Source organism: Lingula anatina, chromosome 2 (assembly GCF_051362555.1).
Source record: "Lingula anatina isolate TDL-2025a chromosome 2, LinAna3.0, whole genome shotgun sequence".
Taxonomy (NCBI): Eukaryota; Metazoa; Brachiopoda; class Lingulata; order Lingulida; family Lingulidae; genus Lingula; species Lingula anatina.
In genome coordinates this window covers 16,607,961-16,620,963 of record NC_141768.1, presented here as the reverse complement: position 1 = coordinate 16,620,963, position 13,003 = coordinate 16,607,961, and the positions used below count along the sequence as shown (strand labels likewise).

At 33.7% G+C, this 13,003-nt stretch overlaps 3 protein-coding genes across 12 annotated transcripts in view; 2 read left to right on the top strand and 1 right to left on the bottom strand.

The window, feature by feature from the left end:
• Nucleotides 1–66: 66 nt before the first annotated feature.
• On the bottom strand, nucleotides 67–5,003 carry LOC106156253 (meiotic recombination protein DMC1 homolog). Of its 4 annotated transcripts, none has more exons than XM_087005534.1 (14): nucleotides 4,739–5,003; nucleotides 4,414–4,479; nucleotides 4,121–4,165; nucleotides 3,910–3,960; nucleotides 3,563–3,658; nucleotides 3,279–3,361; nucleotides 3,069–3,163; nucleotides 2,762–2,834; nucleotides 2,424–2,515; nucleotides 2,057–2,130; nucleotides 1,386–1,500; nucleotides 1,116–1,176; nucleotides 654–770; nucleotides 67–346 (listed from the first exon to the last, which is right to left on the bottom strand). In XM_087005534.1, exons 2-14 carry the CDS (start codon nucleotides 4,462–4,464, stop codon nucleotides 277–279), a joined length of 1,023 nt encoding a protein of 340 aa, XP_086861660.1. In that variant the 5' UTR covers nucleotides 4,465–4,479; nucleotides 4,739–5,003; the 3' UTR covers nucleotides 67–276. The 4 variants fall into 4 exon arrangements, with proteins under 4 accessions (XP_086861660.1, XP_086861663.1, XP_086861659.1 ...); XM_087005537.1 differs by having other exon boundaries at nucleotides 4,414–4,472; nucleotides 4,811–5,003; XM_087005533.1 differs by having other exon boundaries at nucleotides 4,811–5,002.
• Nucleotides 5,004–5,142: 139 nt separating this feature from the next.
• LOC106156251 (NHP2-like protein 1) lies at nucleotides 5,143–7,480 on the top strand. The gene is made up of 4 exons (XM_013531434.2): nucleotides 5,143–5,304; nucleotides 5,836–5,956; nucleotides 6,289–6,426; nucleotides 7,009–7,480. Exons 1-4 carry the CDS (start codon nucleotides 5,302–5,304, stop codon nucleotides 7,131–7,133), a joined length of 387 nt encoding a protein of 128 aa, XP_013386888.1. The 5' UTR covers nucleotides 5,143–5,301; the 3' UTR covers nucleotides 7,134–7,480.
• Nucleotides 7,481–7,584: 104 nt separating this feature from the next.
• LOC106156248 (sodium/calcium exchanger 1) overlaps nucleotides 7,585–13,003 on the top strand; it is a 26,656-nt gene continuing 21,237 nt past the window's right edge. For 2 of the 7 annotated variants that reach the window (XM_013531431.3, XM_013531420.3), the window contains exons 1-2: nucleotides 7,667–9,385; nucleotides 11,652–12,450. In XM_013531431.3, coding sequence (XP_013386885.2) covers nucleotides 11,751–12,450 — 700 coding nt within the window. In that variant the 5' untranslated portion in view covers nucleotides 7,667–9,385; nucleotides 11,652–11,750. Of the gene's footprint in view, nucleotides 9,386–10,409; nucleotides 10,676–10,750; nucleotides 11,138–11,651; nucleotides 12,451–13,003 lie in introns of those variants that run through there. The other 5 variants (XM_013531422.3, XM_013531424.3, XM_013531425.3 and 2 more) reach the window with 5 other exon arrangements.

Genomic DNA, 13,003 nt, shown 5'->3' with positions numbered 1-13,003 from the left:
AAAAGATCTACTTAATACTACATTTTTAAATCCTTAAAACTTACACCAAGTAAAATGCAACCATCCTGTGTAAATACTATCATAACATTTACATTTGTGAATACATTTGCAGCAACATGCAAACATTTTCTTATGGATTGATGTGGAAATTGAAAAAGTATCAATAACATCACTTTAAACTTCAGAGGATTTTTTTTCTTTTCTTAAACACTGTATGTTATGAAAAAGATCCAGCTTTTCAATACTTGAAAATACAACATTAAAATAAAAACATGTTTACTCCTTGGCATCAGCAATGCCCCCGGCAGTGATTGCATATGTGGCCTCATTTTCTGGAAGATCAGGACTGTAAAGAATAACAACATGTAACACATGAGAAATTAAAACATACAGCTTAAAAAGTGAAATCTTTTAAGTTAAATGAAACCCATTTGCCACCAATCATTAATTTGCTTGAGATGATAGATAAACATTTCATCCTTATAAGCAAAACCTTTTCTTATTCCAATTTTAATAAGTACTTACAAATAATTTTAATTAATGTGCAGTAATACATTTCAGAAATTGACGGAATATAATGTGGTCGACTCTACAATCCTTGATGACAAATATTACAGAAATATATCACATAATCACACTATCAACAAACAGACCTGTCATATATTTTGGCTATTCGCAGTTCTGCTCTTCCCTTACGAAGGCTTATCCTTGTTGTTGAGGCATGAGCCAATATATTACCACCTATTGGCTTCTTGGGATCTGCTTGGAAACTGCTTGGGGGGAAAAGAATTTTAGACACCAAATGTAAGTTCTTTAAGATCTTCACTGACACTCTTCCCTTTTGCAGCCAACTGGGCTGTACGTGTTATGTGTTACAGACTCTTTCAATGTGAAATGCTTCTTCACTGCTCAAAATTTCATTATCTGACACAAAAGGACTCTTTTTAGAAGCCATCATTTTTTTCAAACATACTATGAAAAGCTCACAGCCCTGAGAAAGAGTTTTAAAAATGCACAGTTATATTTTGTGAAAGTAGGTTGAAAGATGTTATTTTATATATTTTGATATATTACTATCATATATATTTACTGCAAAAACATTACTTGTACCTCACCTCATTGTTGCACCTGGATCTGACGTCATTTGGTTAGTAATAAATACAGCAACATTGTATTCTGAAAATTGATAGTTTATATTTTAGTGGTAAACATTATTAAGTTTTTTTTCAGCTTTTGATTCAGAAATCAATGTTTAGTAGTAAAAAATCAATGTTTTATATGATCTTTCAAATTATTAGAGTTGGGGTAATTATGTCACTGCCAGTATGAATTTAAATTGCTTGAAAGTGCATAACTGTTGGTCTAATTGTTGTTGTTTTTATTACCTTCTGAAATTTTTTGCAGTCGTGACAGAAGCTGCGCAAGTTTTTGTTGCCTGTCTGCAAGTTCACCTCTTCCACTAAAGTCGACTCTAAAGAGAGCCATCACAGAGTCCACTATCTGAAACAAGGAAAACCATGCTACAACTCCAGACTAAACCATGACAAAATCTTCTTGAATCAAGTCTTTTTAATGATTACTTTGTACATATATCCAAATCTTTAAACTATTTTCACCCTCACCCCTCAAGCTGTCAAAAAGTCTATGAATTGCCTTTAGAAATACCAATGAAAAATACCATAAAAAGCACAGCCCTGGAATTATTCAGCAAATTATCTATGAAATCACCAATGAACACATTTTGAAAGTGCTTTCTACAATTTCTCCTCATAAAGCCTACATGCAATGTTAACATCATACATTCATTAATCTAAACAATGTATTTGAATATAATCCTGATCACTGAGAATGTCAGTCCACGTTGCTGAAATCAACTGCTATCATCATAACAGCTTCTTTAATTTGTAACTTTCAATTTCAGTTTTTTAAGTGTAAGGTGTAATTGTATTTCACATCATATTAAATTAATATCATGCTATTAATACTAAACTCCTTTCATTTAATAAAAAAATTCTCCCCTGTGCCTTCAATTACTTTCAAAATTAAATACACGTACCAATAATTTAAAAACTCCTGGTTCCTCATGGAACTTGGCTGCTACGAAGTCTAGTAGTTCATACTGGTGTTCACCTGATGGTGTAATTGAACTCTTCAGCATTGTGCCATCAGCTTAATATTTGGTTCTTTACAACTCAAGTTTAGTAAATGTACATCTTCTTCATGTTCAAATTCTCAGCTTTTATAATGCAAATAAAAATTATTGAAATCGCTTGATCCTTTATTCCTCCCCACCCCTACCCCCCTCCAAAAAAAAAAGATGTATGACAATGACAAAATTATTAAAATGATCTTGCTCTGCTATAAAACATGTACTGCAACTTTGTTTCCAAACAGCCTCTCATTTTCAGACTTTATTGACTCACTTGTATAGGCTCTTGCATACAGAACATTGTCTAATACAGCATTCTGGTCTAGATTAAATCTGTCTGCTATGTCTCGTAATCTGTCTGGACGGCTGCACCAAGGTTAGGATTAAGAAACAAAACAGTAACCAGTCTTGCGGGTGAAAAAAGAATTATGCAAAAGCATTTCAATATACATATTATCTGTACGTAATATTTGTATTCACACATATGGACAGTCTAACAAACTTATTAGTGACTTTTGAAATTCATTTATGACAAAAATAACAAAAAGACTTTAGATGCCAATATAAATAAACAAACAAACAAACAAACAAACAGATAAAATATAAGGATACAATGTATTCTCTGTATCCACAAAGACCACTTTTCCTCCGGTGTACCCATTTGCTCCAGGAAGTTGAGCAGTGACTAGAATGTAAAACATATTAGATGTAAACCATACTTATTCTGAAGCTGAGAACACCTGGCATTGTGCGGACACATAAATGTATCTAATGTATGCATATAAACCTTAAGTTGAAATATTTATATGTAATAAATTTCATTTTAAAACTTAACAAGTTAATAATTGTCCAGCCAAGTTAATCCCACACTTATTTGATCTTTTGTAAGCTTAAGGCTCATGATGGTGGTCAGACCTACCACAAAGTGTGTGAGAAATTTGTGTTTTTCCAGTCCTAAACTCTCCAAATGCTTCTGTGATTGCCATGCTTTCTACCCCTCCTCCAAGAAGTTTGCTGGAAAACCAGAAACAGCAAAGATTGTCTTATAAAAATACCTTCATTCTAAATCATCCACACAGGTTATTTAAAGCCTTGCTGATTTGTTTGTAAACACAACCAAGGGACTTACTCTAATTCTTGACTCCCTGTACTTATCCTAAAGCACTCCTTTCTTTTCTCTGAATATTCTAAAGCTGTGAGAAAACCCGATTCCTGAAGAAAGAAAGCATGTTGTTATCTTAAAGGCATACAAGCGAAATTGTAACAGCCAACATTTCCCATCTGTTAACTCAATTTGTACACCTGTATGTGTTAAAATATAATTTGGAAATATCTCCTTTATATTCTTGCATTATGTAAACCATTTTAGGAAAAAAGGAACAGACTTAGAATCAGAATGTGAAAACTTAGTACACAAATCTTTGCAGCAGCCTCTTTAATTTTCTCCATCTTGGCTTCTGAAATTCCTTTAATTGTACACATTTTCCTTCTTGTTGTCATGTGAATTCCCTAAAAGGATAGCATCAAAGTTTCACAATTATCACAAAGTACTTATATGTGCACATTTGGTAATAGCTAGGATATTATGTTACAAACAGTTCAAATAAATTGAGAAGTTAACAAGACCTTAGACTTTATTTTAAGCCATTAATTAAACATAATATAATTTTTCTAGTATTTTCTAAAATTAATACGACAAATATCTCTTCTTGTAAGTTTATAGTTATTCATCAACTCCAAGTCCATACACATGTATATACCTTAACTGTACAAATTCCAGCTTGTTTCAACTTCTTTATATCTGCAACATTCTGAAAATCCATTAAAGGATCAATAAATCAAAAGGTAGTGAAAAGAGTAAGATGTAAATACCAATAATAAGAAGTACCATAAGGTACCAGTATAAGCCCTTGCTATTAAAATACAAGAATTCAAAACATTCTGACATATTAATGCAACTTTTTTGCTTACAATTCCATGGTTCTGGAGGAGATCTATGTCTTGAAAAAATGATTCCTAAAATAGGAAAGATAATAACATCACCAAGTAATCTATTAATGCACTTTCAAAATTGTCTTAATGATTTAGAAAAAGTGTGCAATTACATATTTGCATTATCTGTTCTTAATCTAAAGTACAATAAGGATTTGAAAATCCAAAACATACATGTACACAGATTACCTTCCCACACTGCAAAACCAACCTATTATTCATTTTTTGAATTTTTTTTTACCCTGGTAGGTTTTGAAACCAGATAACCTTACATCTTCTTCTGCCTCCTCATCCAGTTCTTCAACTACAACTTGGTCTGCCATTTTAGTATCTGGAAACTGTAATAAATTGTAGTACGCTTAAATAAAATAAAAAAAAAAAACCGCACAAGCTGGATACTCCAAAGAGTTAATGAAAGTTAATTTATCCTTTACTGGAGCGCTTACTTTTCATAATTTTACAACAAATCAATTAAAAGGTTTCATGTGCCCATGGTACATTGATTATTATCAGCATTGATATATTTTACACTAAATCTACTGCCGCCCAAGGTATTCACTATCTGTCATGATTTTTCTCAAACAAATTGCTTCTCACCTTGGGCTAAATCCTTACAAAATTATTCAATTTAAAACGTAATGAATCAAAGTAAAAAAAAAATTGACCTACATAGGTGTTAAATATGCTACATGAACTAATTTTCGTCACGAGATTTTTAGTTGGCAGAATGAAAAAAAGCGTTAATAAACAAAATAGTAAATCGCACTATCACGAATCGTCTGCTTGTATCTTCCTCCTTTCACAGTTAACCTTGACCTTTCAACGATATCTCTCATACGCATGCAAAAATAGCAAGAAGCACACACGCATAATAACAATATACATGCAGTCAAGAAGTTTAAATTTATTCCTGCTATTGCGAATAATTTTTTTATTTTGACATATTATTTTAATTATTATTTTAACAAAACTAACTGTTCATATTTTTGACCAAACACAATGAGATACTAAAAGTTTACACACGCTTTACTATTTGCATGACTTGAAAGCGAGACCACTCTACAGAAGCACGTGTGTTTTGTCCTCCGTGAAGCGATATACACGCCGAGAGGATCAAATATTCCACCTTACTTAAATATTTGAAAACACTATTTACGAAAATGGTAAGTGAAAGATATAGTAGAATTCTCCAGCTGTGAAAGTATAGGAGATGTCACTCTGTTTATCATTAAAATACTGAAGCACTTTGTTACTATGTTGTTGATCTTTGAAAGTTTCATTGCTATGGTGGAAATACCACAGTATTAAAGATTCAGTTAAGTCTCTTTAGAAAGGAATTAAATTTTTATGAACTTCCCATCCATTCAATCAAAGTTTTGATCAGAATTTTTCACTGGAACTTTAAATCGCAGTTCTGTTTTTAATTGAAATTGGCTTTTCAGAATACCACACGAACATGACTAAAAATTAAAGCCTTGAAATGTGACCATTGATCTGTATTCACTATCACCGAAGACTTTGTCTTGAACATTTTGAAGTCATCATTAAGATTGGCTCAGTTGATGGCAAAACACAGCTTTGCTTCAATACTGAAAAATGTGGAAAAGAGCTGAAATGATTGCATAATATCAGACTGTCATAAGTTCAGGAGCTTGTTTTTCAGTCAGTATGTCATAGTTTCCTCTTACTCTTAGACTGACGGTGAAGTAAACCCCAAGGCCTATCCACTTGCTGACCCCCAGCTTACTGTAAAGATCCTTGATATAGTACAACAGGCATGTTCATACAAGCAGCTTAAGAAGGGGGCTAATGAAGGTTAGTTTTCATATTGAATATTTTTCCCTTTTGGAATTTTCATTTTGAAAAGAGTTTTGTTAATTAAAAAACTGAATTGTTTAGTACAAGAGCTATATATGATAATGATGGGTGTATAAAAATATTTTGTTTTCCTCGTTTCAATCTTTTAAAGTCATATTGTTACTATGAACATTAATTGAATATATTTGGCTTGCGGAACCTGGCAATACGTTGAATATCATATTAATATTAATTATTCACAGAGGAAGTTTGACTAAAAATCACATATTCTGAGATATTTATAAATATCAGGAAATCTGTAGTTAATGAACCATACTTTTGATGTGTAGCCACCAAGACCTTGAATAGAGGGATTGCAGAGTTCATTGTTATGGCTGCTGATGCTGAGCCACTGGAGATCCTCATGCACCTACCATTGCTGTGTGAGGACAAGAATGTTCCTTATGTGTTCGTAAGGTCCAAGCAAGGTAAAAAAAAAAACAACATCCCAGTGTATTGCTTGATATAAATCTTGGATTATTATGAAGAATATAAAGACCTGTCAAATGTGCTGTTTAGTGTTAAGTTTATGAAATAACATACTTAAGTCCTTCCATATTGAAAATATTTGCTAATTATTCATTCTAAAAGTGATAATTTTTTCAAATTATTTTCCCTGGGCTGTTAATGAAATGAAAGTTACTTTTATTACATTGTGCAGTAATTGGTAAGGGGGATAAAGGGTTAAAGGGATAACTCTTCATTTTGGCCCCAAAAATGAATTTTTCTGAATGAAACAGCAATTTTCCCATACATACCAATGGTTAATGAATCCATTTTTATATTCAAAGTTAGTCCCTGTTTTTTTTTTCTAAAAAGTTCCATCAATGGAGGTCACGTGGTCTGAAGACCAGCTCAGATATCAGAGTAATAGCCATAACTGCCGTTTTTGTGGTAAAACAGAATATATTATACGATGTTTTTATTGTGAAATATAGATCTCATACGAAGAGTTATTATCCCTTTATCAATTTGGTATACAATTGTTGTGACAACTTTTGTCTTTTCAGCACTTGGCAGAGCATGTGGAGTATCCCGCCCAGTGATCGCCTGTGCTATCACAGTCAATGAAGGATCTCAGTTGAAGCCACAGATCACAGCTACTCAGCAGGCAATTGAGAAACTTTTGATTTAATTTGTATGAATATCAGCAGTTAAAACTTTGAAAGTTTATAAGTACTGCATTTAGTTTTATATGGATTAGCTATACCTGCGATGTTTCCGAATTCTCAGGAATTTTTTTTTTCTTTTTTCACAAAGGATGTTGATTTCTAAGGGCCTCACTGAAAGAAATGCATCATTACGAACAGTGTTAACCTTTGTTGGATGTAAACATCCAAGTTCAGTTGTATGTAGATTGGTAATTATGGTAACTTTGACATGTTATGATATTTAGATATATATATATCCAGACATTTTAATGGCCAAGAGGAGTGTAACCTCTGAAAACTTTTATGAAGAAAATAAATTTTGAAAATTCTATCATCTGTGAATTTGAGTGTTATGTTGATATTGTGATAGTTGAGCCCAACACATCCATCCACTTTGTTTTCTTAAGACTTGTGATTGAGGTTTGTCTTGTGTTAGCCACCTAGTGGCCATATTGCATGTTTATTCAGTAAACTTTCAACATTAGCAACCGCCAAACAATAATGGAACTGCAATTTGGTTCAATAATTTTATTGTAAAGCACCTGGGAGACTAGAGTGTATCCGAGATGTGGTAGAACATTTTGAACGGTATCAGGATTTTGAGGTAAATTGACATTTTCTGTCATTTTTTTGTATATACCACATTTTTTAAAAAAGTAAACAAATTAGTGTAATTTAATAGTGGTGTATGTAAGCAAGTGCTCTGACCTGTTATGCTGACAAGGAAATGTATCTGAATGATGAATTGTTTGGAAATGGCTCCATATGGAACTTCAATTCAAGTGACCTGTTTTTTATGGGAAATACTTGTCTATGACAATTGGCTTATGGAAGTAGCACCTGTATTATAGAATACTACCAGTACCTGATCATGCCCAGAGGAATGTCCATATGTTACTGTCACATGGACATTCTTCTATGCCTAATAACAAAAGGATATGAATGTGCCTCTGTCATGTAAGATGTATATCAATTCATATTTTACTTGGAATTGCAATAAACCATGACTTGATTATCAATCTTGTCATGTTTAGCAAACGCCAGATTAATCTACATGTAGATATCTGAAGTCTCATATGCCTGTACTAATTAAGATATGCCCAGTTTAGAGCCAATTTGGGACAGACAGGCATAAGGTACTTTCACTAGCATACAGTCGCGACTGGTCATGCTCTGTTAACCTCAGATATGAATAGGAATAATCTCAAAGGCATATATCAGTATCATTTATCTTCCCACAAAGCAGGGTGTGACAGGCCCGGTGTGACAGTTTATTTGTTTTAAATTGCATGAGCATATTTGTGTTCTATCTTTAAAAAGATGTGCATTTGGCAGGTAGGTTAAGAATGCAGATTATATCTTATTTACTTTTTTGTTGTTGTTTACTGGTAGGAAAGACTTAACGTACATTCACACAATAGAATGATTTAGTTACTAGTGTATCTGTTAACTCTGAAATTTTATGTGTAACAAAGATAAGATGTATAAAAAGCAAAGAAGACCATAAAGAAGTGCTGTATGCTATCAGATTTTATGGATTTGCAGTGGAAAACTTTATGATAAGCCAACAACCCATTGGTTTGGTTTAGTTTACAATATTTTCATGTTTGTATGCCATAAGGTGGTGGTTGGTTGTAGTTGTTGAAGACCTGAACATTTGGTAGAAGTGATTTTTACTGTCTCAAATTCAATAAACTTTCCTCTGAAGATAATCACAGGTCTCTGGGTCTGTTGGAAAACTCTCCTGGTAATCCATGTAATCATGATAATCCATGTAATTTAGGTGAGTTTTCAGCAGAATCTAAAACTCGGGGTGCTTCAAGGTGGGCAGGTATAACTCCTACAAGTTAAGGCTGATGACATCAACTAATTCATTAAAACCTTAAACCTGATTATCCATACACGTAAAGACCCAATTTAACTGTATTGAAATTCTATGCATGCCAAGACCATGTATAATGCAATTTTGAAAGGTCATGGATTGGTTACAGTGAGTCACTGCCAGTGGATTCAGGCACACATAGCTGTCTGCCTGCCTGGATGTATGTAGGACATAGTGGGTGGGAGTTTGATTTGGGATGCTAGGAAGTGAACATGCTCACACCCTTGGTATGCGGATTTACATCATGTGGGCATTGGAGGCACTATTTTAAGGTGGATCTGATCAAACTCGTTTGCTGACAAGATAACCTTGCTGTTGAAAGCTTTTTTATAGCTGTACATTAGTTGTATATTTGTAAGTATTACTTAGCAGAGAATTAAGTACCAAAATATGATAAGGTAGAAAGTTGTCATTTTTTTTATCTTTAAAATAATGCATATTTGACAAAAGTTTAGAAGTATTTAGAGGTAACTTAGAAGTAAATGCATATGAGTATCAAGTGAAGTACCATCTATTGCCTATGGGTTTTTTTTTTTGATAGATTGTGAAGTGTGTAGTATTGCACGCATCTTATCCCTTTCATATTTTTTTATCTGGATTTTGTTAAGTTTTACTCAATGATCCTTCATATATTTGCTTTTATGTTAAGAAAGCACACATACAGTGTAGGTCTCAAGGTTAAGAAAACAAATGTTAAGTGCTGGTAGCGTAATGGGTATCATTATACTTCCGTATCATTATGCCATTATTTATTCATTTTTCTTATTGCCAGTGCTACATTTCTGCTCTCAATTCAATCCAATAATACGGAAAGTAGCTTTGCAGTTAACACCCTATGATCATACAATATTTACCCTGTTGTGGTGATTGCTATGGTTTGTGCCTGAAGGCTTTTATGGGATTATGGGTCTACCACTACTGCTACCCCAGGTCAGTTAATGTAGATTTGTGGCCAGACAACTATGCTTACTGTCATAGACTACATTTATGTGTAATAGTTGAAAGTTGTTACAAATGTATGATAACCATTCAGTCCTCAATTTACCTGGCCATTCCTCATGTAATTGACAACCCTATTAGATATATACAGGTATTTCTCTGTCTAATATGTATCCACTGCAAATTCACGCATATACAGCTTTCTCTGTTCATTTCTCCTGTGATTTTGGATTTATTTCAGTCAATGGTGCTTTTTTCTGAAAAAGTCGACCTTTAAAAATCCTTGTTGTCCCAACATGAGAAATAGCATACAACCATAGTGGATCAAATTTTTATTCAGAGGGATAAGGGCCTCTTCCACCCAAAGAGGGAGGGTACCAGTATTTTAACATCACCTACCACCCCACTCCCGTGGACTTGTGTTTGAAAAGAAATAAAGTCATCTTTGCAGCCTTGAGTGAATTTTTGGTTGCTGGAGGATGCATCAGCCCATTATGATGCCTTCATGAGCAGCTCCAGCTTCAATACACTATTACATAATAGAAAAGTTGGTGTTAGGTAATCTGTTTGGACAGGTAGCCATTCATTTTGGGGAGCTGATTGATCAGCAGGTGTCCATTAGTTACAGGTGAAGCGGGGATGAAGTTGAGATAGTAAGTTTTTGATATTTTCATGGCCAGAATTTAAGGAATCATTTCGTTTGCAGTAAGTGACAATATTGAAACTTCACTTTCACATGAGTTAGGTCAAGGAATTTTATGTATGAATCATTGGTGTAGTTGTTTAGATAATAAGACTCCAATTTTACATTTTTGATGCACTCCAGTCCAAGGGTTGTAAGCATGTCACATAATAGAAGGCTTGTTTTGGGTGGTGCCATACTTGTGAAAGCTGTACTTAAAATTGATCTAAAAAGATGCCACACCCTACCCGCTATTATATAAGGTGAAATGTACATGCATTTCTTCTTAAGTAGTGATTTTGTTTTGCTTTGTGTTTACTGAGATATGATACACTCTGAGACGTCTTTCCTTCTCTTGTCAGCACTGCTAGTCTAACTCATCAAAGAGTGTGTTTATCTAATACTGATAGATTATGTATATTTTGTGATGAATTTTGGATTATTTAAAAGAAAGGCAAATACAGGTAACAACCATCAATGTACAGGTAAGGAAATGCTTGTCAGTTATCTATTATCAGTGTTTGTTGAGCAATGATAAATTCTTGATAATTTGGAAACTACAATGGACTAAGCTGGTTAGTGAAGGATCATCGAAATGATTATCTGAATATATAGACAAAGCATTTTGTCTGATATCAAGTGTTCAAAGTTCAAGCTAAGAAATTAAGACTGAAAATATATGTTGACAGCTAAAAAAAGGTGGGTGTTTCTTACATAATGATCCCACAAGAAGTTGTGTTGTTCAGCCCCTTGGCAATGTGGTGGTACCTGTATCCAGCTTTTATTTAGGACAATGTATTTTAATAATATATGATGTTAGGGGGATGTAGACAATGTTGGAAACGTTTTCTGTGCACATTTCGTGGAAAACTATAAGTACTAGTAAGGGATATGTTAGACTTAGTTTTTAATTTTAAGTAAATTTTAATTTTCAAGTTTATATGCCAAAGAAATTGTGTACTTTTCTTGTAAATCTATACTTTTAATAATATATTTCAGGTATATAACAGCAGTGTATTGATTGCAGTCAATTCCTAGTAAGAGGTATTTATAACAGAATTTGCAGGAGTTGGCAAACTCCTAAGAACCACCATCAGCATGAGTAACAATACAACCTGCCCTGATTACACTGTGTACAAGTGTTATGATTATGGACTAATATTGCCCCTCACTAATGAATCAACATGGAGCATAGGATTCCGTGCATTTATCTACTTACTTGGACTTCTTTGGTGCTTCCTTGGAGTGTCCATCATAGCAGACTATTTTATGTGTGCTATTGAAAAAATTACGAGCAAAACAAGAAAAATCAAAGTAGCAAAACAGAACACAGGTGATGAAAATGATTATGAAGAAATTGAAGTCCGAGTTTGGAACGATACAGTTGCTAATCTCACTCTCATGGCCCTGGGCTCCAGTGCACCTGAGATCCTGCTGTCTGTATATGGTATCATAAAGAACAGATTTGAAGCGGAAGCTTTAGGACCGAGTACAATTGTGGGATCTGCTGCTTTCAATCTTTTATGTATTATCGCTGTTTGTATTATGGCTATTCCATCACCTGAGGTCCGACAGATCAAAAGTGTCAAGGTGTTTGCCATAACATCATTTACCAGTATATTTGCCTACGTCTGGTTGATCATCATACTTGTTGGAATCACCCCAAATGTTGTGGACCTTTGGGAGGCCGTCATCACCTTCCTCTTCTTCCCCATATTGGTTATCGTAGCTTATATCGCTGACAAGGACTTCTGTACCAAGAAACAAGTGGATGACAACAAGATAGAACTGGGATTTGGTGAGTTTTTAACTGTAAAAAGATTTTGCACCAAGTTAATAGTATTTATTTATTTATTTATTTATTTTGAAATTTCATAGCTATATTAGATTAGAACATGTTTGATATCTTCCAAATTTTGCAATGACATAAAATGCATAAAAGTTTTATTGCATGAGTACTGTACATGTATAGTATGAAACTTCTGTTTGATCGAAAACTTGAGTGACTTTGCATCAGCACTTGCTTTGACCGTATATCTAATGTAGTCATTTTTCTTCGCAATTTTTTTTTTAAATTCATGAAAAAATTGCTATGGACTAATGAATTATTGTTCCCTCACATTTGCTACGGAAGTGGGTAAATACTAGTAAATGAGTTAAACTGTTCCTTGTAGTGTGCAATGCTTCATATTTGACTGAGTGACACACCATCCGCTGCTCCTTTTTAAAGGACAAACTTGTATCCGCCCAGTAATAGTATTATCTCCTCCACCCACCTTGCTAAGTGATGTGACACTTTTACTGGCAATCTTGATATTTATTACCTCACCTCATTTCTTGACCTGACTCCA

Coding starts and splice junctions, on each gene's coding strand:
- LOC106156253 (XM_087005534.1), bottom strand. CDS start 4,464: ATGGCAGACCAAGTTGTAGTTGAAGAACTGGATGAGGAGGCAGAAGAA. Junction 4,166..4,413: donor ATGAGGAGGCAGAAGAAGAT/GTAAGGTTATCT, acceptor TTCCTATTTTAG/GAATCATTTTTTCAAGACAT. Junction 771..1,115: donor GATCCAGGTGCAACAATGAG/GTGAGGTACAAG, acceptor CCCCCCAAGCAG/TTTCCAAGCAGATCCCAAGA.
- LOC106156251 (XM_013531434.2), top strand. Junction 5,957..6,288: donor TAAGAAGGGGGCTAATGAAG/GTTAGTTTTCAT, acceptor TTTGATGTGTAG/CCACCAAGACCTTGAATAGA. Junction 6,427..7,008: donor GTTCGTAAGGTCCAAGCAAG/GTAAAAAAAAAA, acceptor TTGTCTTTTCAG/CACTTGGCAGAGCATGTGGA.